This window comes from Furipterus horrens, unplaced genomic scaffold (assembly GCF_987537825.1).
Source record: "Furipterus horrens unplaced genomic scaffold, mFurHor1.1.pri manual_scaffold_4, whole genome shotgun sequence".
Taxonomy (NCBI): Eukaryota; Metazoa; Chordata; class Mammalia; order Chiroptera; family Furipteridae; genus Furipterus; species Furipterus horrens.
Genome location: NW_028327174.1, coordinates 155,739,322 through 155,765,806, shown reverse-complemented (window position 1 = coordinate 155,765,806; position 26,485 = coordinate 155,739,322). Strand labels below are relative to the sequence as shown.

General features: G+C 42.5%; 1 protein-coding gene across 5 annotated transcripts in view; it reads right to left on the bottom strand.

The window, feature by feature from the left end:
- Nucleotides 1-26,013, bottom strand: part of TJP2 (tight junction protein 2) — a 94,816-nt gene extending 68,803 nt beyond the window's left edge. For 3 of the 5 annotated variants that reach the window (XM_090274152.1, XM_090274153.1, XM_090274156.1), the window contains exon 1: nt 3,973-4,124. In XM_090274152.1, coding sequence (XP_090130278.1) covers nt 3,973-4,032 — 60 coding nt within the window. In that variant the 5' untranslated portion in view covers nt 4,033-4,124. Of the gene's footprint in view, nt 1-3,972; nt 4,125-16,405; nt 16,491-25,947 lie in introns of those variants that run through there. The other 2 variants (XM_090274154.1, XM_090274155.1) reach the window with 2 other exon arrangements.
- Nucleotides 26,014-26,485: the final 472 nt, after the last annotated feature.

Sequence of the window (26,485 nt, the reverse complement as noted above, 5' to 3'; positions counted from 1 at the left end):
CTTAATCCAATTCTTAGGTATTCCCCTGACAGTGTAGCTCAGTGGGTTGGGTGTTGACCTCCAAAGCCTGGGTTGCAGGCCTGGTCCCTGGTTGGTGGTGTGCAGGAGGCAATTGAGCGATATTTCTCTCGCTTTCTCCCCCCATTCTCCCCTCTCTAAAAATAAATAAAATCTTTTTTAAAATTCTTGGGTGTTTTTTCAATATGACAGTCCTTAGTCTCTCTTCTGAGCTCACAGTAACCTGATGAAGCCCTGGATGCAATGGCTGGTTGGATCTTGGAGGCACTGGTTATTTAAAAACCAAAAGGAAACCAGCACCTTCACTGGAAGGTCACTGCAGTTCTGCTGGGGCTCTAGCAGTCAATCACCAAGTTCTATTCGGAGAACAGCATATCCTAATTAAGAAAGTGGGAGCAGGCAACTCAGAACTCTGTCTCTCCTGCAATAATGTAAGCAGTATATAAGCTTCATCACTGCTTTTCTAGGTAACCTTCAAAACTGGAACTAGCCCTGGCCGGTGTGGCTCAGTTGGTTGGAGCGTCATCCCGTAACCAAAGGGTTGCGAATTCAATCCTTGGTTGGGGCACGAGTCTGCATGGGAGGCAGTCAATTGATGTTTCTCTCTCACGGGGATGTTTCTCTCCCTTTCTCTCTAAAAGCAATAAAAAAAAAAATGTCCTCAGGTGAGGAAAATTAAAAAAATAGAACTAGCTATGTTGGGATTGAGTACCTGATAACTTTTTTCCATTGTTGTTACAGGCTCTTTATAAAATGTTTAATGTGAATACCACCTCAGAAACTCATAAATGTGCTACCTATATAGGCATCTACGAACAAGGATCATCATAAAAATTCTTATTGGGGTGAAGCAGGTCCTAAGTTGTTTTAGAGGAGATTTCTTTTTTAACCTTAGAAAAGTTCACATAGCCCTGGCTGGTGTGGCTCAATGGATTGAGCGCCAGCCTGTGAATCAGAGCATCACTGGTTCGGTCCCCGGTCTGGGCATGTGCTGCGTTACAGGCCAGGTCTCTGTTTGGGGGCACGTGAGAGACAACCATACATTGCTTATTTCTCTCCCTTTCTTTCTCCCTCCCTTCCCCTCTCGCTAAATAAATAAATAAATAAAATCTTTAAAAAAAAGAAAAAAGTCCACATAAACATTGAATTTTTTAACCCATAAATAGGTGTTAAAACGGGACTTCTGAGTCTTTGTTTCTGACCCATAAATATCTTTGGATTTAAGATCAAGAAACATAATCATTCTGCCCCACCCATCCAATTTTCTAGGGAAAATGCCTCTCAATACCAAGGCTGGCCAGTCCAAGGCCTTTCTGACCAGCAATTTTGGCCTGATGATTGCTTAGGATCTAATTAATCAATGAGGCATGTTGTAGGAAGTCAGCTCTCAACCTAGATCAATTAATCTGGGGCCACAATTCCTTACTGGGAATTCTTTTAGGGATTAGGCAAAAAAATTCTCTGACAGCTCACATTTTTGTAAAAGTATGTTGCAAGTTTCAGCAGTGATTACTAACCCTTCATACCTCTTCACCCCACCCCAGGCACACCCACACTTCACACCACTCCCAAATCAAATCTGCATGACTTTTTAAACTACAGTACACAGGACTAAAGTGGCCCCGCCCTAGTTTCAAGAGCATATCTGGCCCTGGCTGATGTGGCTCAGTGGATTGAGTGCCAGCCTGCAATCCAGAAGAGCATATCTGCTTCCCACTATGAAAATCCTGGGAGAGAAAACCTTTGCAAACTCAAAAGGCACTGAAGTTTATCATCTCTTTTGCATTCCCAGGCACTTCTGCAGGAGATAAATGTTGGCCTGTGACCTTCTGTCAATGTACAAAAAACTAGATCGAAAGTTAAACAAATGCAGGCAGAAGACCTAGCAAATGGAATTCCCCAGGGAGTGATGTAAAAATTCACTGGTCTTAAGCATATGAGTGCCTCAAAAATAGTAATATTCCCTGTGTAGAGGGTGGGGGGAGTGCTTATTAGGAAACTGGTAGGTCATTAACACAACAGGGATTTCTATGACTCTCTTTTTTACTCCTAAAGTTCTTACTGGCTGGCATTGAAGGCCTTTCAAGAGAGTATGGGTAACTCCTTTTCCTGGACACCCACCCGGCACCTCCTATGTATACTTCTAGGCCACATCCCTTATCTGCCCAGGGCCCAATACTCACATAGTTTCAGCACTCTCTTGAGTTTGTGTAACTAGCTACCATTTACTTAGCACCCACCCCTTGCCAAGCACCCTACATCACTTCATTCAGTCCTCACTCAATCCTATGGGGTGGGGGCATTTTCTGTTCAAATGCCACCTTTTCTTCCCAGCAAGCATCCCTAGGGGGTGTGGACAGGACATGTGTGCCGCACACTCCCTCCCTCAGCCACAGGTATCCAGCAGAGCAGAGTCGAAAACACAGTCCTCAATTTTCAGGGCTCACAGACTCTTCATGGCAGAAATTGAGTATCCCTCACCCAGGAACCCATCACAGTGATGAACACAGTAGGTGCTTATTAAGATATTAAAAGTTATTAGCTGCCCAGTCCTGAAAAAAAGTTGCAGGCTGTATTTCGGGGAAGAAAATCCCCCTTCATCAATCTCTGGCAGCCACTCTGAAGAAACTCAAGAAACACATCAAATGCCACTGTTGCCTTAGTAAAGCAGCAATCCCTCATCTTCCCAAAGAGGGAAAGCTACAGCATCCTGTCCACATTTCTAACTGGAACTCATCAGTCTTAATTGTCCGCATGCCTCCCCGACAAGACTGTGGCAGAGGCACCCTCTCATCATTTGTAGTCTCCACACTGATGTGAAGCTGTTCATGAAAACTTACTGAAAAATCAAATTGCATTCTTAGGTGGGATATGAAATGGCACTTTGCTACAAATGCAAGTACGTAGTCCTACTATTCACTTAAAACATCTCCTTCCCAGGTGTGTATGCAGATGTTACCCACCAACTGTCTCTCCCAGGGGTGATCCTGACAAAGACAGACCTGTTCTCCAAAGTGACTGTCAGCAGAGACCACCTAACGTCCTGCAGGAGAGGGCCTCTTTCCTTCTCTGCTAAAAGTACCAGGGCGGGTGGAGGAAAGGGAGTGTGATCGCAGGGCAGTTTCTTTGGTGGGAAGAGTCTCTGCTGAGAAATGCAGGGAAACCACAGCCATTACTCAGGGCAGACAGCTGCCAAGGAAGCAGGGCTGCCTTTGAACTGAAGCGAAAATAGAGGTGGGAGGCTGTATTCCATTACTAAGCTCTGGAGTATTCACTCTTAAATTTGTCCACACTTTGAGAATGTTAACACCCTGTAGTCAAAACTCTGATTATTTATAACTTAAAATAAACTACTGTGTAAAAGCAGAAACTTGACAAATGAAGACATAAAAGGGACTAAATGGCAGGTAAGATAATGCCAGAGTAGAAAGCATTCATTATTCTTTCTTTGTGGTTTCTTCCAAAACTCCATCTCCATTCCCCACTGAGAACAACTTTTACTTATATTGCAGAGGCAGCTGACTTAAAGGGAAAATGAAGATCTGCTTTCTAAAGCGTTGTCAGTTTGTCTCCAGCACACATGCCTGTAACTTTGATACCACAGAGTGCGGTCTGAAACAGAAGGAATACACAAAGGCACACAACAGGCGGTAAGACAGGCTGAAGAGATGCCTCCAAGGCAGCCGGCTCCAGGGGAGAGCTCAAGACAGTTTCCCCTCCTCGTGACTTAATCTGAAACCCAAGTGACTTGAGAGTGAGTGAGTGGAGAGAGTGAGAGACAGAATGAATATCCAGGAGTCCTGGAGACCAGCCACGAGCCTTACCCCTGCCCTCAGCCCCTCCTCCGGGTGGGAGAATCCCAGCTACCTAGAGCACACCAGCGAAATCCCACAAGCGCTCCCAGGCTCACTCTTGGTGTCCCTTTTCCTAACGAATTAACGCGAGGGCACTTACATGGTGCCAACCTGACAGCTGCCGCCGGGGTGGAAACCCGCGATCTCCTCGCACTAGCATCTTGGACGCGGGTCCCGCGTGGACCCCGCTCCTCCTCCACGTTGCGGGTCAGTCCTCGGACCTGCCGCCTGGGTGCCGGCCCGCGGGGACCCACCCCTTTGTCCCTCCTCCCGCGGCGGCGGCGGCGGCGGCGGCGTAGGCCCGCCCCCAGCCAGAGCTCAGCGCCTCAGTGCCCGCCGCGGGCCCGGGAAATTCTCAAATGGGCCGCTACCACCCGCGCGCGCGGCCGGGGGGAAGGCTCACCGGCGCCGCGCCCCCGAGGCTCCCGCGGCAGGCGCGTCACGCGCGACACCCGGCTGGGGGCGGGAGACCGCGGCCGCCACAAGTAAACCCCGTGGCTCTAGAGTCCCGCTGCCCCGACGGCCGCACCACTACCCTCCCCGGCCGGCCCGATGGTTCGCTCCGCCGCGAGCACTGGGGCCAGCAGGTCCGGCTCCAAGCGCGCGCCCCGGGAAGCGCTGCAAGTTGTGAGTGCCGCGGTGAGCTGGGCGCGACCTGCTAGTCTACGGGTGCTAACCTTGCGGTCGCACGGGCATCCTATACGAATACTTTTTGGAGAGGTTTACGGAGCCTCTTCAGTTCTCTTCCGAAAGAAAAAAAAAAACGGGGAAAGTCCAAAGTTTTCCGTACAGACTTGAGGCCTGCCCGGCCAGCAAACACGTACACGGCATTCACTTTGCCCCACATTTGTCTGCTCAGCAACTGATTACCCGAATTCCAAGGGTGTAAGGTGTCAGCGTTAAATAACAACACATTATTTTTGAGAAAATATACATCTGGTTATCTCTTAGACACATTTCCAACAACTCCAGTCGATTGAAACTCCCTTCCCTGCATCAGCTTTTAAAAGGCTACCAGTAGGTCACAAGTACTTTACGGGATTCATCTAATTCAGCTCAGTACACTTACTCGTATTAGAAAACTATATACAAAGAGTTGTGCAAGTAAAATCGTCCCAATTTTAAGGGCATGCAAATTATTAGAAGAATCAAAGCAGGTACACTGATTAAAAATATAACTTTGGATTTGAAATGTAAGGAAACTGCCGCCCACCCTGCTCTTCTCTTAAATTCAAAAGCAGAACTCCTCCTAGGCTCACAAGTGGAAGGTAAAAGGTAAAAGGTCTGATGATAGGATACAGATGTCGGCTCTCTCCCTGAAAACTTGCTTCACTTCCTGCCTAATCAAAACAAGTTTGGCAGTTTAAGTGGGAAAACAAGTCCAACAGATGCCTCTCTACAAGTGTAAGGCTTCTAAGGCTTCTGGCCTCCTTTGCAGAAGTAGCTAAGTGCATGCCTCTGAATCAAAAGCACTGAGTAACACTTCCCAGTTTTCTTCAGGTCTCTAGACCTACACGTTTCGGCTGTATCCCTGATGTAGGGTGTTACTCTCCTGATCTAAGCACCATTAAAAAATGTTTCCCAAATTAGGTGGTGCTGACTAATAATTACAATGACAGCATTTGTGAACTGGTCACACCTTAGTGATGAGATTATACCAGCAACATTTAAAAAGGAAGAAAGGAATCCAGAATGTGGCTATTACATTTGCCCAATTATTCCTTTTTTTTCTTTTCTAGAGTTGTGCTGTCCCATATGATTGCCACTTGCCAGATGGATATTTTATATATTTAAATTTAAATTAACTAAAATGAAAGGAAATGAAATATTTAGTTTCTTTGATTCGCAGGCCGGTGCTCAATCCACTGAGCCGCACCAGCCAGGGCAATATCTGGTTTCTTAATCACACTGGTCATACTTCCAGCAGTCAGTCAGGAGCCACATGCAGCTAATGGTAAGCATATTGGACATGTACATACATAATACTCGATCATCGCAGAAAGTCCTAATGAACGACACTGCTCCGAATGATGAACTACTCATATACTAGAAATACCAATGTTCTGGCACAATAAATAGTTCTAATTCAGATCGTTGTTGAAAACATACAATTCAATTGATCAAGTAGCATTGCTAGTGGCAGTATAAATCAATACAACTCTTTGGAGATGCAATTTATAGTCCATATTTTTCACATGTGGAGTTGCACTTAAGTTTAAACCCCACTCTTAGAATTTGTTTCTCTAAAGACTTCTAACCAACAAGAAATTACTGAACACCTGTCAAGCCAGAACCTCCTGATAAAAGACTTAGGCTCTCACTGTGGGAGCTCAGTCTTTGCAGTAGACAATCAGTAAGTAACAAGAAACAGGAAGAAAGGAAGAAGGAAGGAAGGAAGGAAGGAAAGAAGGAAAGAACTGTTTAAGTGTTGACATTTCTGGCAGGCTTACGGTGGTCTGAGGGCTTTCAGAAGAGGTTTCTCACCCAGACTAAGAGGATGGGGTTTAGAGAAGGCTTTCTAGAGATGGGGTTACTTACATAGTCCAAAGGATGGGCATGAATGAGTTTGTGAGACAAAAAGAGTGGGAAAAGCTTTCTAGGCAAAGGGATTAAATAACAAGTGAAGAAACAGGCATGAAGAGAACATGGACTTGCTCTTGAGCTGCCAAGACGTGAGGTTACCCAGGCATGCAGGGCCTGTGTTTTACTGTGAACAAAACAGAAATGAGACTAGACTGGTATTTTATACAGATCACTGTCAGCTTCTTGGAAGATGGATTTGTCAAATGGGAGCTGTGGGGAGGGTGTCAGTAAGAATGACAAGACCAGCAAAAAAAAAAAAAAGCATTACTGTGGGAATGCAGGTAAGAGATGATGTGATGTATTAGTCAGTGTTAGACAAAAGGGAGCCAATTCAACAGAGATTAAGGAAGTATAATCAGCTGACCAGATAACTGCCTGAATAGAAATGAGACAAGGAAGAAAGAAGTGAGTGTGAGGTAACTCTCGGGTTTCTAGCTTAACTAGGTAGATGATAGTGCCTTTTTATCAACATAGAGAATGCAGGAGTGGGAGATCTTGGAAAGGGCTTGAGGAAGAATGAAGAATTTAATTAAGGACTGACTGAGTATCCAGGGCTATGGGTCCTCCAAGCAGAGATGTTCAAGTGGCTACAATGTGCTAGGCATTGATGAGTATTTGGATAGAGAGATTTGGGATAGAGGAACAGATTTGGGAATTATCAATAGGTCAAGAAAGCTGAAGTCTCACAGAACTAGAACAAATAATCCAAAAATTCATATGGAATTACAAAAAATATCCCGAATAGCAACAGCAATGTTGAGAAAGAAGGACAAAGTTGGAGGAATCACACTACCTGATATCAAACTATAATGCAAGGCCACTGTAATCAAAAAAGCATGACCCTGTCATAAAAGCAGACAAAGGATCAATAGAACAGGATAGTGAGCCCAGAAATAAACCCATCCTTTTATAGTTAATCAATATTTGACAAAGGAGACAAGAACATACAATGGGGTAAAGACAGCCTATTCAATAAATACTGTTGGGAAAACTGGACAAACATTTGCAAAAGAATGAAACTAGACCATCTTCTTACACTATGCACAGGAATAAACTCAAAATGGATTAGACTTAAATGTAAGACTCAAAACCATAAAAACCCTAGAAGAAAACACAGGCATTAAAATCTTGGACATTTCTTATAGCAATATTTTTTCCTGATATATCTCTTCAGGCAAGGGAAACAAAAGAAAACATAAACAAATAGGACTACATCAAATTAAAAAGTGTTTACACAGCAAAGGAGACCATCAACAAAATGAAAAGATAGCCCACTGAATGGGAAAACATATTCACCAGTGATACATCTGATAAGGGGTTAATAGCAAAAATTTATAAATAACTTATAAAACTCAACACCAAAAAACCCCCAATCCAATTAAAAAATTGACAAAGGACCATATAGATGGCCAATGGACATATGAAAAGATGTTCAATGTCACTAATCATCAGAGATTGCAAATTAAAACCACAATGTGATATCATCTAACACCTGTCAGAATAACTATCATCAATAAATCCACAAATAATAAGGGTTGGCAAGGATGTGAAAAAAAGGGAACCCTCATGCACTGTTAATGGGAATGCAGACTGGTGCAGCTCCTGGGGAAAACAGTATGGAGTTTCCTCAAAAAATTTAAAATGTAACTGCCTTATGACCTGGCAATTCCACTTCTAGGAATATAGCCAAAGAAATCCAAAACGCTAATTTGAAAGAATATATGCACCTCCATGTTTATTGCAGTATTATTTACAATAGCCAAGATTTGGAAGTAGCCCAAGTGCCCATCAGTAGATGAGTGGATAAAAAAGCTGTGGTACATTTACACATTGGAATATACCCGGCTATAAAACAGAAGGAAATCTTACCATTTGTGACAACATGGACAGACCTGGAGAGCATTACGCTAAGTGAAATAAGCCAGTCAGAGAAAGACAAGTACCATATGACTTCACTTCTATGTGGAATTCAATGAACAAAATAAACAAACAAAACAGAAACAGACTAATAGATACAGAGAACGGACTGATAGCTGTCAGAAGGGAGGGGGTTCAGGGGACTGGGTGAAAAAGGTAAAGGTATTAAGCAAACAAACTCACATACACAGACAACAATATGGTGATTGCAGGGGGTGGTGGTGTGGGGGCAGGTGGAAGAGCGTAAACGGAAGATAAGTGGTGATGGGGGGAGACTTCACCTTGGGTGGTGAATGCACAATGCAGTGTACATATGATGTGTTATAGAATTATATGTGTGAGATCTATATGATTTTATTGGTCAATGGTACCTTAATAAATTCAATAAAAAGTTTTTTTAAAGAAAGAGAGAAAGAAAGCTGAAGTCATAGGAGGGAATGAAACCACAGACACACCTTGGAGATATTGCAGGTTCGGTTCCAGACCACAACAATAAAATGAGTACTGCAATAAAGCAAGTCATAATCCTTTTGCTGATGGAGGATCTCGCCTTGAATTTTTACAAACACATCTGTGAAGCACAATAAAGTGAAGGGCAATAAAACAAGGTATGCCCGTATTCAGAGACACCCTGTAGACTGAAGCTGGAGAGGATTAAGGATAGGATGCGTCCCTGGGGATGCCAACATTTAGGGAGCAAACTCAAGTCCCCTGGACAGACACCAAAGAGAAACTTCCAGAAAGGGGAGAAAAAAACCACTGGAGCCAAGTGTCCAAAAAAATCAAGGAAAGAATGAATTCCAAGGAGGGAAGAATAGCCCACATCAAAGTAACTCTGCAATCAGTTAAAAACAGAACAGAAGATGCTAACAAGAAAAGAACAACTGCTCATCTCGGCTAGGGCTGTTTCAAGGGACAGGGGACTAGAGGTTAAATGACAGTGGGCGACTGGGAAGTGAGGCAGCACTTCACTCTATGCCTACTTATAAGAATGCAGGATGGAAACCATCAAGGTCCAGTGACGAAGAGCTATAAAATGACAGCAAGTCAACTGAATTGGCATAGCAAGCCATCATTTAAAATTCTAATACAGCAACAAGGAGTATGATATGATAATGAAAAAAAACACAAATCTTTTCTACCCTATCATGGCAATGTTGATAACTATATAAAATATTTGGAAAGTATGTAGCAAGATAATTTGATGAAAGGATAGAATTGTATGCATTTTGTTTTTAAATTGTAGTTTTTTGTGGAATAAATAATTTTTCAACACTTTTTGGCATGTATTACAATGTATAGTTCTCTCAAACAATTTGGTCAGAAGACCTCAAATGTAATCAACTACTTTTAAGCAGATTTTCTCAAGAACATTAAGATTTGGGGACACATACACATATATACATACACATATCTGTATATACAGGGTCTGTCCAGAAGGTCTCCAGGCACGTAATATGAAAATAGAGACATTTAGCGAAGAAGATACAAGATACAAGAAACAGTGAACACAGGACAATGAGGTCTCAGTCCCCTTCAAAGTAGGCACCTTGAGACCTCACACAGTTCTCCCAATCGCCATCAGCTGCCGCATTGTATTTTCCTGAATCTCGTCAGTGGTCTCAAATCTCTTCTTTCAAAGGTAATTTTAGTTTTGGGAAAAGCCAAAAGTCGCAGGGTGCCAAATCTGGGCTGTAGCTGAGTCACCTGGGTGATTTGATGTTTCCCAGAAAACCTCTGCATGAGACATGATGCATGAGCAAGTGCATTGTTGTGATGAACCTGACAATCATCCGTTGCCCATAGCTAAGGCCTTCTGAATCATCCAAATAGTTTCCACGGCGAATGTTCAAGCTTAATGCAAAACTGGTTGCACATTCACTGCTCTATCGAGCCACTCAGTCATTTTGAATGCAACAGCCACACAGTACACATGCTCATTCAATGGCATCTACTGTCCCCACTGACTAGTACAGTGAAGGCATCATTGTTCACGCATGTGCATCCCAGTCCATTCTCCTTGGCTGCCAGGTTATATCAATGTCACACAAACCATTCTCGTTATATTAACAATGGCTGGACATTTCCAGACAGACCTCATATTCACACACACACACACACACACACACACACACACATATATTTGCAATATGATTATAAAGTCTCACTAAATGAGAGCAAAGTAGTCTGACATTGAAAAGTTTACAGGTTAACTGAGTCATTTAGTTGGCTTTGTACGCTGAAGAGCAGACTGGAGTTATAAAGACACTCACTCTCCTTCAACAAACATTTCTTGAATGCCTACCACGTACCCTGGGGTGGGTATAGAGAAGAAAAAGGCAATATATAATGAAGGGGGGCTTGCTCACAGTGCGAGAAAGACAAAGACATGTAAAGACTTGATGACAAGGCACAAGAACTGTGCAAGTACAGGTATGACTACAGTGCTGAGGCAGCAGCTAAAACTGCCCAAGGGAGGGACATTTCTCCAGAGAAAAGGCCTGGCATTTCCTCACCTTCCCAGTAGCAGCCTCTTCTCTCCTGACCCCTCTCACCCTTCTCAGTCCAAACAACCATATCAATAACCCAGTATATGCACTTAAAGGACTCCTTCCACAAGCAGCCAGCCAACCCTCAGACCCTATAAAATAACATCCAGGAGAGAGATATCAAAATTTCTGCTCTGCCCTGGCCAGCGTGCTCAGTTGGTTGAAGCATCATCTCATAAACTAAAAGGTTGTAGGTTTAATTCCCAGTCAGGGCACATGCCTAGGTTGTGAGTTTAGTTCTTAGTCGGGGCACATATGAGAGGCAACCAATGAATGTTTCTCTCTCGCATCAATATTTCTCTTCCTCTCTCTTTCCCTCCCTTCCCCTCTCTCTAAACTTAATAAGCATGTCCTTGGGTGAGGATAAAAAAATAAAATCTCATAAAAAAATAAAAACAGCCCTGGTTGGTGTGGCCCAGTGAATTGAGCACCAGCCTGCGAACAAAAGGGTCGCGGGTTCGATTCCCAGTCAGGGCACATGCCGAGGCTGCAGGCCAGGTCCCCAGATGGGGGTGTGCGAGAGGCAACCACAGGTAGATGTTTCTCTTCCTCTCTTTCTCCCTCCCTTCCCCTCTAAAAGTAAAATAAATAAGAATATTTTAAATAAATATAAATAAAAACAAAAACTTCTGCTCTGCCCCTCCCTCATACCTTCACTTGTAGTTATTTAATAATACCCTTGCTCACCTTCAAAGTTGAACTCCATGTGTATGCACCTGAGAAAGGCCATGTGAGTGAGCACACACCAGGAAGGCAGCTGTCTACAAGCCAGGAAGAGGGCCCTCAAAAAGAACCAACACCTTGATCTTGGACTTCTCAGCCTCCACAACTGTGGTGGGGGGTGGGAGGGATGTCTGTTGTTTAAGCCACCCAGGCTGTGGTATTTTGTTACAGCCGCCTGTGCTAAGACTGCCTCTAAATCCTGCATGAGCTGACCTTGCTACCTTCCCCATCCTCAACCCATCCTCCACTCTCCCAAGCTTGCTTCCTGGAGCCACACTGGCCTTTCTTTGTGGCTGTTGCTGTTGAGACCCTGCCAAGCTCATTTCTGCCCTAGTGCCTTTGTTCAAGCTTCTCTGCCTGGACCACAGAGCCAGCTCCTGCTTAGGTTTCTCTTTCCATCTGAAGTAGGAAGCACCTTTGAGGGAGCTACCAGGAAGCAATGCCCTCAGGAGAGAGTCAAGTTGAAGTTGAAGCAAAGACATGGAGTCCAGCTGAGTGTTTTGCTTACTGTGAAAAAAATCATTTGAGAGCACAGTGCAAAGGTGTGAAAAGATGGCGGTCTGCTGAGGGTACGAGAAACCTAGAGAGGAACTACAGCAGAAAGGGAGAGTATCCCAAACAAGCCCAGGAGTCTATTACCCACATCTCTCCCTTTTAGCTTTATTATTATTATTACTACTATTGGACTCTCTTTCTTTCTTTCTCCCTATTCTACTTTATATTCTAATCTTTTAATATTTAAATTTTAATTATAATCTATTCCCCTCCCCCTTCACCCTCCCCTTCTTACCCCTTCTCTCTTTCCTCCCTATCCCCCTCTCCTTTCTCTCCCTCTTGTATTTCTCTCCTTCATTCTATCTTTTGTCAACTCTTCAATTTCAGTTTTCCCTCCCTAATATCTCCTCTTCCTCTTGATTTCCTTCCCTCCCCATGTTCTTTCCCTCCCTCATCCTCTTCTTTCTTCCCTTCTTTCTTTCTAAGTACTTTTAATTTTATTAATATTTTTCTTTATTTTGCCCCCCGCTCCCTCTCCATTCAATTATTCTTGCCTCCCTTTCCCATCTCTTATTCCTCTCTCTATATATTCTCTCTTTCTCTCTATATTGCTATTTTATATCATGTTTTAATCTTCTAATTTTTTAATAATATATATATTTTTAAAATTTTAATCCAGTCTCCCCTCTTCTCCCTCCCCTTCTTCTTTCGTTCTCTTTCCTACCCTTCTCTTCTCTACTTTCTCTCTAACTTTCCTCTCTCTCTTCCTGTCTTGCTATTTTCTACTCTGTACTTTTATTCTTGCCCTGGCTGGTTTAGCTCAGTGGATTGAGCGTTGGCCTGCGAGCTAAGTGTCGCTGGTTCGATCTTCCAGTCAGGGTACATCAGAGAAGGAAAACTCTGACTCCAAAAAACCTCCGCTGCCTTGCGGCATACCTCTTCAGGGGAAGGGCTAAGGGAGTAAACCCTGACAGAAAATCCGGAGCCGGAGTCCCTAAGGCGGTTTGACGTTGTAGTCAACACCGGCAACTCCTGCGGCGCACCTGAAGCCAAGCTGTATTGCCTCCGTCTTTCCCTTGGACCCTTCAGCTGCGAGGAGAGGGGGGGTCTGCTGCATGGGCAACAGCAGACCCTCCATATCACCCTGCCCAGGCTCTGTAGCTTCAGCGTCATCGCAAGATGTCGATTCAACACGGGAGGAGACAGATACCGTGTCACTCCCGAGTCGGACTGCACAGCCATTCTCGGCGGTGCAGATAGACTCTTGAGAAGCTACACCATCGTCTCTCGAGACGGACGGCTGCCGACGACGACTACTATTGGTAATACATTTCATGGCTGCTATTATCACTACAATGAAAAGAAGTTAGAGCAAGTGCAAAAGTGATAAAAACAAAGTAATCAGACCTAGAGGGAGAGAAAGATCTCAGTTCTCAGTGGATGATGCCTTCCGTTCACTCTCCTCTCCCTACCGATGGCACAAACCCCAACCCCCAGCATCCTCCCCATGGTGTTTCTGGGCACATGATGGGTTTAGCTGGCCACAAAACTGACAAAAAATTAGCTGTGTAATTCAGAGTCAGCTGTGGGCTAGATGGCTCATGAGTCTGAGGAGGCCCTGGACTCGTGGTGCGGGGAGTTCTGGTTGGAAGCAGCAGTTGTTTGGACTGGCCACGTGGTACCAGGCTGCCCACGTGCAGACTCCGAGGGGACTTGTCGGGCTGGTCTGGGAGTGCTCAGGCTGCCAGGCAGAGCTCAAGGTCAGCTATGGCAGATCATAATTCAACTCCAAGCTTGGTGATCCTAGAAGCATCCTTTGGAGCACAGTCCAATCTAGACAAAACCTTGCTAGGGAGAGAACTCTGAACTGTGCAGGCTGCCTTAGGTCCTCAGAGGCACCGTGCTCTGTGTTCCCACAGCTTTTATAATTTTACTACTGCTTACACTGCAGACTATATGAAGTCCACACTCTTCCAGGGACAGATGCCACTTCTTAACCCTCCACTAAAAAAAAAAAATGCTGATAAACAATGATCAATTAAATAAATGTTACGTGCCAAAAGCTTTCTGAGAAGAAAAGCAGAGGGGTCATCACAGAGCAGACGGTGGGTGAGAAGCCAGACGCAGTTGGATTTAACGCCCCTTTCCATCCACCACTGCTCTCTGACCTCTTGTCCCTCTACTGCAGTGGGACAACTGCATGGAGTGGGGGAGAGGTGGGCTTTGTTGTTATTATTATTGTTTCCCTTTGGCTCCTTTCTAAAAAAAATTTTTTTATTGATTGATTTTTAGAGAAAGAGAGGAAGGGGGAGAAACATTGATTTGTTGCTCCACTTATTTATGCATACATTGGTTGATGTTTGTATGTGCCCTGACAGAGATCGAACCCGTAACCTTGGTATATTGGGATGATGCTCTAACCAATCAAGCCGCCTGGCCAGGGCCGCCTTTGGCTCCTTTTAACAGAACTCAGGAGGGTTTTTGCTGACACAGCACTTGAACAATGCTGCAGCATCATGCCTGTGAAACTCTCCCCCACTGCCACCAGCCGCGACCTTAGAAAGGTAAATGCCACAAATGCTATTTGATTCCAGCCCATGAGCTAGTAAATTAGAACCCTTGATTCAAATGTGATTCTGATGTCTACCTGGATTTCAGAGCTTCCTCTTCCTAAATAAGTAATTTTTAAAACTAAACATATTAAGTTCACACTTTCACTTTGTAAAAAGGCCCTCCTCTCACAGGCATGGGAGGGACTCTAAGGTGAGAGAGGCCCAGGGGATCGCCTGCATAAGGCACACAGCCCTCAGGTACACCAGCAGGGCCTCTGCCAACCCCTGAATTGCTTTAAAAAAAAAATTATCAACAGAATCCTCTAACCCTGAGAATTCAGTATCCCTGATGGACGCAGATTAAAGTCTTTAGAGTCTCTTGATTTTCAAAGAAGTCTCAGACCTGAAAGGGGCCTTAGAAAACTGCTGCAAACAGTTTTCCAGGGCAGCCATGCAAATTAGCAGGGCCTCTTAAAACAAAGGAAGCTGGGCATGGACAGGGCACTTCCAGGAGGCATTTGATCAAAATGCAAAGTGTGACTGGTAGCATTTCTGTTTCCATAGGACAGAGTCCTAAATTTCTCTGATGATAAGAATCGCCTGATGCAGCCAAGACCTGTCCCCTGAGATTCAGATTCAGTGGGTCTAAAAGGGACCTGGGGAATTGATATTTTGAGCATTCACCCTCAGATGAGTCACATTATGAGGGAGGTTTGGGAAATTCTGCTAAAGGGACAGTGTTAAGATTCTCTGACACAACAAAGGAAGATTACCATTTTGAAGGAAGGTAAACCATTTTGAAGGTCAGAAAATAACTCTTTGCAAAATGCTGTCTTTGGTTTACAAAAGAAAACATCTAGTCCTATGAGTCTTTTTATTAGGTTTATTTACATATATATTTATATACAGACATAATTTGAATTTCAATTATTTTTATAGAAATGGTATTTGTTTATTTACCCAAACCACACAGTAGGTCATAAAAATGTAGCAAAATGTCACTATCCAGAGCAAACTACTGTTAGTAACTGGAGAAGCGTCCTTCCAGGTACCTCCCTGAACAGGTAAGCATGTAGATATCAGTATACAATGCCATACACTTGGGCTATACTGGGCATGCTCTTCTGCTAACTGCTATTCTACGTAAGAGTATTGCTTGACTATTTTTTCATGGCAATATAGGGAGCTATATCATCATTTTTATCTGCATAATATTCCATCTGTATAAATATAATACTATACCCCGCTAAATAAATTATTGTATTTAAAGTTCTTTTTAAAATTGGTATAGAGGACAAGAAAAAAATCAGATGGATGAAACTCCTAAGGTTTGTTTTGCAGTGATAATGAGGATGCAAGCAGCTTGTGAGACTCAGGCACAATTTATAAGATGTATCTATTGTAGATAGTAAGTTAGTAACTGCAAGATGTGTTAAAGATAAACAAAGTAACTGGAGCATCTGTGTGTTAAATATACATGAAAAGAATGAAACAAATGAGAGGGTTACTTATTAATGGAAGGGGATGAAAGGACAAAGTAAATCTTAAATAGTAATCATATTTAATAAAATCTATTTAATTTAATAAACATTTCGTTATTATATTTTAGATACAGCAATATAAAATACTATATAACTTATAATTTTTATTGTTAATGAAAAACATTTTCTATTTAATAAAATATTAATAATATATAAAGCTCAGCTCATATTACCTCCAGATTGAGAGCTTGATCTCTAACTTGATCACCCACTGGTGACACCCAGTATGTCCAATTCTAGCCCCAAATATCCTCTGTGCTGAAACACAAATAAAATACAGATTGCTGGTGAGCTACAGCATTGTCCAGGCATTCTTGCCCTGCATAAGCTGGCTTCAGATACCTTCTGTCTGCCGAGACCCTTGTTCAACAATAACTCTGGTCTTTGTGACCACACCATCATCGGGAAAGCAGACACCGCAGAGACACAGGACATGTGAACATTGCAGGCACAGGGTTCCGCAAGTGTGGACCTTGTACCCTACTTGTATCCCAACCTAATTATATTAATGTGTTCTAATTTCTTTTCCCTTGCTTCTTGCTGTGTGTTTTCAAGCTGAAACAACTGAATAAATGGTGTGAGTGGGCCAGCTGATTTTGGTCTCTGAGCGTTTGTGTCCCATGGTGTCTGGTAAAGCTTGCCTGGCTATGTTACTTGGAGGCCAAGATGGCATCACACTAACTTACACCACTCCTAGAGAAGCACGCAAGTTGTGGAGCCACAAGAAGTAAAATCAGTTTTACAGAAGGTACATCAAATTCCTTGCTAACTTGGAATGGGAGGTTGAGATTAACACAAGAGTGAAATCTTTCATTCGATTTCAGGAATGTATGGGGCTTTCAGCTTTTCCTGCCTCTAAAGTTATCACCTAAGTTTTTAAACAAACCCATCAAGATTTATTTCCAAGAGATCTAGAGCTCTCTGATATTTACATCCTGTACACTAAAATCACATAAAGTGTTTTTCTATTATTTCTTGGAAGAAATCCTACCTATTATTCCCAATTACACTATTTTTTACCTATTTTCTCTCCCCTTGATCTAACTCTGTCTCTGCTGGACCCATCTTCCAATTGATAAAGTACTTTGATTCTTGTCCTCAATCTTTGGAAAGCATCCCTCTTTCTTATTGTATGTATTTTACTGAACTAAAGCCATCAGAAGAGACAAATCTAACTTTAACATACTATAAAGCCTCTTTGAAAGTGTGTTGGAAGAGTTATTTTAGTAACCATACTTAACATCTGAAGTAAAAATGATCATATATAATTATTTTGATTTTTTGAATACCAATAATTATAGTACAATACCAATATCAAATAATAATGGTAAAATAATTACATGTTCTCAAAAATCAATAATTATTTCACACATCAGTATAATTATTATTAGGTGGGGAAATCCTGTCCAAGGTGGTTTGTCTAATCTCACTATACAACTAGATTACCTGTAAACAAATAAAAAATTTGGCTGTATTAGGTGATATCATATGGTATTTGTCTTTCACCGCCTGGCTTATTTCACTTAGCATAACACTCTCCAGTTCCATCCATGCTCTTGCAAAAGATAGAAGTTCCTTCTTTCTTTCTGCTGCATAGAATTCCTTTATGAAAATGTACCACAGTTTTTTGATCCACTCATCTACAGATGGGCACTTAGGCTGTTTCCAGCACAACAGTGAGGGGACTGACTGTGGCAGAGGGGGTGGTAGGTGGGGCAGGGGGGAGCAGTGGGGGGAAAAAATGAAACAACTGTAATAGAAAAGCAATTAAAAAAAGAAAAAAAAACTACATGAAATTAATACCTTAAGAAATAGTATCATGGGTTTTGTTAATGAATATCTCTGTGTATTTTCATTGATAATTCATACTTTAACTATTTTTGTAAATATTGTCTAACTCATAAAAACTAAGACATGTATTGGTATTGGTTAAATTCTCTAATTATTCTTACTTGAGAATACTTTTTAATTTTTTGGGTTAATGTACATATGATTATTTCTATGAATATATATAATTCCTTTAAGTTCCATAATTGTATGTATTTGAAAGTATTTGTATCTCTGTGTGTTTGTGTATCTCTGTATGTACGTATCTGACCCTTTAGCACTGCAACTTTTAATAACAAAGGTTGTATGCTAGAAAAGTATTTAAAAGAAAGTTTAGTAAAATTTAAAACAAATTAAAAACTAGATTTTTTCCAAGTGTATTTTAATTTTGGAAGTCATAATAAAAAAAAATAGGGCATATAAGATGAAAAATATTTTTTGGCTGAATTGAAAACTGCTGTCACCAACAATTCAACAGATAAAATGTGATAATGTACCAAAATCAGGGCTCCAATGATGACACCCCTCCCAACCAGAAGCTAGTTGCAAATTCTTTACCTCAATTTCATCAGGTTACATGGGACTCATACAATAAGCTGCCTCCAGGCTTCCCCCCAGCCAGAGCACCAGGGGCCCAACAGCCAGCCGCTCAGCACTGTGACTGCTGACTGCAAATGAGACAGCAGCTCCCAGCCAGGGAAGAGTAGTGCACCATGAAGACTTCCTTGGGTAGGGCAGTGCCTGGCCCACAAGGCCCCTGAAACCAGTTACTGGACTCTGAAGTGACTGGAACAGGTCAGGGAGAAGGTGTTGGGAAAAATGGGAGGTAGTGGAAAGGAAAATAAGAAGGAATAATTGCAATCCCCTCATCAGCTTTTAATTCTTAGGTTCTGGATTGTCTTCAACATGCAGGAGTATAATTACATTTATGTTTCAGAAGCTAGCTTTTGAGTATTACTCATGTGTGTGCTATACTTAAAATGTTCAGACATCTCAGATTTCCAGATATAGGCCTGGTGGCCAACACTTGTCTTGTTGATTTCATGAGTAAGCCATGCACTCTAATTTTTGTTTGGAAAACATGTTAGACTATAACAAAAACATTCACAAGTAAGGATAAACCCATTCTAGTTTTATTTTTCTTCTACTTAAATGGTATGCAAATTTCTCATGATGAAAGTCTGCTGGAATTGCTAAAATGACAAAGTCTTTATAGACAAGTATTTGAAGCAATGCTCTTTTATTTTAAATACTTAGAGAGGAAAACATGGAATTATTGTGTGGGTCCTGACAAAACCACTTGTCTAAAATCCCCCTGGCTAAAAATTTAGTCGTTGAAATCCCTGAATGCTGAAAATAATCCCAAGCAAATGTACTTATAATACAAGTATCATTTAGGCTGGTTTGAGAAGGAAATTAAGAATAGAACATCTATACTCAGACAACCTGTATATTTACAGGTATTTAACATTTTAATAGCAAAATGGCACATCATCTCAAAAATATACAGCCCATTTCTTTCATGAATTTTAAACGCTTCATAATTTCCCACAGTCTTCTTAAACATATAAGATAGAAAACTGTAATATAAGAGTATCTTATTCAGAAACTCAAGAACCTCCAAGTCACAGGCTAGCCAGCAGCTTAGTCCCCCACCTCCACACCGCTGCTCTTCCCAGTGAACCACGAGGAAACATGACAGAAACGAAGAAGATGCTAGAAGCCAGTAAAGCGCTGGGTGAAAGAGCACACCTATGAAGTCAGACAGAACTGTGTTTCAGCAAGTCCCAGATCATCTACTTCTTCGGTTGAAGCTATGACATTGCCACTATTTGACTGTTTTTGACCCATAAAAATGGCCAGTTTACACGGTTCGGCCTAAGGGCTGTATGGTTTGGGCAGCTTCTGTAAACTCTCCAAACTTCCATTTCTTCATCTCCAAAATGGTGTTATCCACAGTTGTATGATCCCTCAAAATTAGTATGTTGAAGTCCTAACCCCCAGCACCTCAGAATGTGACCTCGTTTGGAGATAGGGTCTTTACTGTACAGAGGTAACCAAGTTATCTAGGGTGGTCCCTAGTCCAGTGTGGCTGGTGTCTTCACTCAAAGTGGAAATTAAGACCCAGTGGGACACTCAGAGGGAAGACAGCCGTCACAAGCCAAGGATAGAGGGCTGGAACACATCCTTCTCCCAACCCCCAGAAGGAATCAACTCTGCCAACAGCTAATGTCAGACTTCTAGACTCCAGAACTGAGACAGTAAATTTCTATTGTTTAAACTACCCAGTTTGAGGTACTTTTTTACTGCAGCCCTAGAAAAGAAGTACGAATTGGAATTACAGTTGGAACTTATACCCTCAGAAGGTGGGTATGAGATTTAATAAACAATACAGGTAAAATGTTTAGCACAGTGCCAACTATACTATACTAGCACCCAAATAAACATAAAGCTTTCACCCTGGCCGGTGTGGCTCAGTTGGCTGGGTGTCATCCCATAAAGTGAAAGGCTGAAGGTTCAATCCCCAGTCAGGGCACATGCCTGGGCTGTGGGTTTGGTCCCTGGTCGGGGAGCATATGGGATGTATGTTTCTCTCTCACATTGATGTTTGTCTCCCCCCCTCTCTCCTGCCCATCCCCTCTCTCTAAAATCAATGGGCATGTCCTTGAGTGGAAATAAAAATAAATAAATAAAAAACATAAAGTTTTCATTGTTATTACTGGAATTACAATGGAATTCTCACCACAAACACAAAGCTTTTCTTCTAGCCTAGTGCAGCATCTCTAGGCCCTCAGATGTACAGTCTCTTCTCCCGAGCTGCTGCTCCCCTCTTTGCACACCTGGCCAACAACATTTCACCCCCGAGTTTCCTCTCAAACATCACCTCCCACAGGAGGCCTCCCCACTTCCTCACTGCCTCAGGCCTGCTACTCACATGCACCCCTTTCCTCATATACTGTGTAGAAAGGAGTGCAGCCCTTTTCACACAGTAATGCAATTACTGATTCCAAATTAGAGTCTCATGTCCCCCAGGACAAGCTGTTATACTCCTCTAGATTTCCCTCAGGCAGTGGTGTGTGAGATGTTCATTAAATGTTGAAGAAGAATCCCTTCACCACAGGCAGGGAAACTGGCCACACACACTACCTACAAACAATCCCCTGCTCTAACGCAGCTGTTAAAGGTTAGTGGTTCTCAAGGCGTGGTCTGGACACCAGAAGCATCAGCATGTTGGGGACTTGTTAGAAATGCAGATTCCTGGACCTCACCTCAGACGGACTGAAGCAGGAACTCTGGACTGGGACCCAGGAATCTGTTTTTTTTTTTAATAAGCCCTCCAGGTGATTCTGATGTGGCTCAAGTTTAAGAAGTACTGTTCTGGGTTTATCCAATTCAATATGAGGAGCTTTGGCTTCTGGTGTGAGCTCCTGAAGTATATTGCTAGAGAGGAAGGAGGCCCTAAGGGAGAGAGGACTGCAGAGGGGCTCCCGGTGCCCAGAAGTAACCCTTTGAGTGCCATGCATAATTCAAAATTTGGATCGACATGAGAAAAAAATTATACCAATATGTAACCTGAGGTACAAAAAAAGAGAACAAAACATAAAATACAAATTATTCCATTGTTATTTACATTTACAGCCATCGAAAAAAGAGTCGCTGGGAACAACGCTGGCACTTTTGGGAAAATTTGTAGCATTGCTCACAGCGACGTTGGCACTCAAAAGGGGTAAAAGTTGTAAGCTTTCAGTTACAACTCACTTTTTCTAAGTCCATATTATGTGATGACATGGTAATAACTCTAAGGTACCTAAATGGCCTAACAATGAGAAGCCATGTCTAGGAAGTGAGCCTCTGTCCAAACTCTTAGCATCCTTTCTGAAAGCAAAGAGGTGAAGATGATTTTGCCATGACAGAAAAGTGATCACAAAGCCCCCTGAAGTATCAAGACACAAACACCAGGCAAATGCTGCTCTCCAGACTCCAAGATTGAAAAGGGGGGCAGAACAGGTAGAGGCTGGTGATCAGAAACCTCAGGTCAAGGGCAGGTTCTAAGGCACCCTCCTGTACCCATGCCAGACATTGCTAATGGATCCCAACATTCTTGCTCAACAAACTTGGCCTATGAATCCTTTCTCCAGGCAGCCACTACCAATTGCTCAGAACTGGCCCTTGAGAAAAACCTGTTTACTATCTGAGTTTAGGTGTTCAGTCTTCAAGCTCTGTAGCGTTAGCACAGTAACCAGCTAGTATTATGGGAATGTCACTGAACTAGAAAGTCAGGGGCTGTGCATTCTTGGGAAAATCCTTTAAAATCATTGAATCTCAGTTTCCTTATTTGCAAAAGGGAGCTGGTAATCCTCTCAGGGTTGTTCTGAGGATAAACAATAAGGGTCAAATGGGTGAAAGCACCTTGACCTGTGCCTGGCAAATAAAAGGCTCCTAACACATATTTGCTGGATCTAAAACTAGGGTGATGTGGAATGCTCTGGAAAAAATCCTCACCACCCAAGCTTGCCAGAGGTTAATTCATCCCGGAAAGGCAGCCTTCAGTGTTGACACATGAAAGAGCTTTGGAATAAGTCAACTGACTTGGGAAACCAAACTGATGTGGAAGGGCATGTGGTCACTAGTACCGGAAATGAGAACCCGGGAGATATGTATCAGGAGGGATTATGCTTGAGTCAGAAAAGCCTTGCCTTCAGCTGAGAGTGTCAGCTTCGACCCCATTTTGCCATATTCCATGCTGTCCCTCTAACTCATTTGACCCAATCAACATATCTTACCTAGAAATCTTTTAGGAAAACCACACCTGGAGTCTAGGCAAATATGTCTTCTTGTGTTTGGAACCTTTGAGAGCTCCATATAGATCATCTCATAAACAAACTTCTCTGCCCTGTCATATCAGTAGAAACTGAAGACTTTCTTTCAAGTGTTCCCATTTGGACAACTAGACTCCAAGAAAGGCCTTGGTAAGTGCCCAGGGTTTGCTGTATGTTCATTCATTTAGCTTTATGTGAACCTTTTTTTTTTTTTAATATACTTTATTGATTATTTTGTTACAGTAGTTCCAATTTCTTTTCCCTTAGCTCCCCTCTTCCCAGTACACCCCTTCCCTCCAGCAATTCCACCCCCCTTAGTTCATGTCCATGGGTCATGCATATAAATTCTTTGGCTTCACCCTTTCCTATATTATTCTTAACTTCCCCTTGTCTATTTTGTACCAACCAATTATGCTTCTTAGTCCCTGCACCATTTCCCCATTTCTCCCTCTTATCCCTCCCAGCTGATAACCCTGCAATGATCCCCATACCTATGATTCTGTTCCTGTTCTGGTTGTTTGCTTAGTTTGTTTTTGTTTTTATTTTTTAGATTCAGTTGTTGATAGTTGCGAGTTTGTTGTCATTTTAATGTTCATAGTGTTGATCTTCTTTTTCTTAAATAAGTCCCTTTAACATTTCATATAATAATGGCTTTGTGATGATGAACTCATTTAGCTTTACCTCGTCGGGGAAGCACTTTATCTGCCCTTCCATTCTAAATTATAGCTTTGCTGGATAGAGTAGTCTTGGTTGTAGGTCCTTGCTTTTCATCACTTGGAATACTTCTTGCCAGTCCCTTTTTGCCTGCAAAGTTTCTTTTGAGAAATCAGCTAATAGTCTTAAAGGTATCCCTTTGTAAGTAACTCTCTGCTTTCCTCTTGCTGCTTTTAAGATTCTCTCTTTACCTTGAACCTTTGGCATTTTAATTATGATGTGTCTTGGTGTGGTCCTCTTTAGGTCTAGGCTTGTTTGGGACTCTCTGCGCTTCCTGGACTTGTATGTCTATTTCCTTTGCCAAATTTGGGAAGTTTTCCTTCATTATTTTTTCACATAAGCTCTCGATTTTTTGCTCTTCCTCTTCTCCTTCTGGCACCCCTATGCTTCGGATGTTGGCACATTTAAAGTTGTCCCAGAGGTTCCTAAGCCTCTCCTCATATTTTTCAATTTTTGCTTCCTCCTCCTGTACTGGTTGACTGTTTTTTTCTTCCTTATGTTCCAAATCATTGATTTGAACCTCAGTTTCCTTATCTTCACCATTGGTTTTGTGTGGATTTTCCTTCATTTCACTTAGCATCGCCTTCACTTCTTCCCTTATGCGTCTGACATACTTAAGCATATCTGTCAAGCTTGTGAGCATCTTTATCACCAGTGTTTTGAACTCTCCATCTGTTAGGTTGGCTCTCTCCTCATTTGTTGGGTTGGCTATCTCCTCATCACTTAGTTCTCCCACTGGGACCTTGATCTGTTCCCTCTTTTGGGCCATACTTCTCTGTCTTCTCATGTAGACAGGTTCCTGTGTTTGTTTGCCTCTGTGCCTTAGGTAGAGCTGTCGCACCTGTTACGCTGTATGGGGCGGAGCCTTAGGTATTCCTCAGTACAAGGTGACCCACTTCACCACATTGTGGCGCTGTGTATGGGGGACGGGTCTGAGAGGGAACAATGCCGCTTGCTCAGCACTCATCCCTTTTCCAGGCACTTCTCCCACTTCTGTATGTGCCTGGCACCTCTCTAGTTGTTGCCCTGGCCATTGTTCCCTGAGTGGGTGGGTCTGCGGACATTCTAGGACCATAGGGGCCCTTTAAACAAGTGGACTCTGCTGAGAGACCGGCAGTTTCTGCCTCCACCCCAACCCCTACTGGTCTGCACAGTCAGAAGCAATGAGGCTTTATTGTCCCCGGCGCTGAAATCATGAGCTGTACGGTCTGGTCTGGTGCTAGGAGTGCTCCCCAGGTGTCCCTCTCAACTTTTTTAAATGTTTGACTATGCTTTCTGCCGTCTTGCCGCTGCCACTGCTGCTGCTGCTGCCATCACACCACGTCCTCTCCGCCTCAGCTCTGCCCCTCCTACCTGTCTGGATGAGTATTTCTTCTTTATATCTTTGTTTGCTGGACTTCCATGCAGCTCAATTTTCTGGAACTTCTGGTTGTTTCTAGTTTTGAGGTAGTTGTATTCCCTCTTAGTTGTGGAGGGAGACGCAGTGTGTCTGTCTAGGCCCACATCTTGGCCGGATGTACAAACCTTCTTTTTTACAGACGAAAGATCTGGGGCTCAAAGAAATTAAGACACGTGCCCAAGATCACACAATGAGAAGGCATGAGCGCTGGAATTTGAACGGCTGGGTCCTATTCACACTCCTCTAAGCTCCAACTCTGACATGTAGCTGGAATCCACCTCACCAGGGACTTAAGACAAGAATGACAAAACAAGTACATTTAAAAAAAATCCCAACCGCTTTCCAGCTAGCCATCATAGACTGGTCTATAATCAGGGGTTATAAAGCATAACTAAGAACAAATACAACCCAGCATCTGTCAAAATAAAATTTAATACCTTGTAAATCTCACTTAATTCGTACTTAAAATCGAATCAGTAAATAGATAATACTCTTACTTAATCTTTCACTAAAAGCTTGTACATAATTAATCTTTAGAAGTATGACTGTTGTCTTTTACGTACTTCTGCTACCTCAAAGATAATAAGAAGAACGTCACCTACCAGGATGGCCTATAACCACAGACACCAAAATACCTCGGTATGCATTATTCCAAACCACAGGAGTTGAACTTATATGCTTTAGCCAGGAGAAACCTCAATCAACATTCACCCAAAGTTATACCTATCAATTCAGACCATAAATGCAGGCAAGATGTTTCCAATCTTTGGTAAGTAGGATGTTACAAATACATCTTCTTTGATATTAAGCAATTCTGATAGAGAATATCAGAAACATTGAAAATGATGGCTTTGATGACCTCAAGGATATGAAATAATTTACATCAAATTTTGGTGGAGGAAAGATAGGTACTAGATTGATGAGAGAGAAAAAAAGGTGGGGGGAAAGCAAGTACCTGGTGAAGCAGGCTATCCGCCAGCGGGAGTCTGTGTTTTGTGGAACACCTGTGCCAGGAGGTACAACTGGGGTGCCAGTCCCACTCACAGGGAGATGACAATAGTGTGGTATTCCGCACCCTGAAAAAGACAGTGTTGTTAAAAATCCAACAAGAATGCTCCTGGCATCATGAGATCTTGAGAAATGCGCTGAAGTTCACCTGCTGTACAATTCACCCATTTATAGTATGGCTTTCAGTATATCCACAGAGTTGTATAACCAGCACCACAACTCATTTTAGAACATTTTCACTATTTCCAAAAAAGAAACTCCTTAGACATTACCCACCATCTTCTAATTCCTTCTCCTGGTCACATCTTGGCCCTAAGGAACCACCAATCTAATTTTTGTCTGTATAGACTTATATCTCTTTTGGAGATTTCATATAAATGAACTTATATAATATGTGACCTTTTGTGCCTGGCTTCTTTGACTTAGCATATTTTCAAGTTTCATCCATGTTGTAGCATAAAGCAAAACTTCATTCCGTTATATGG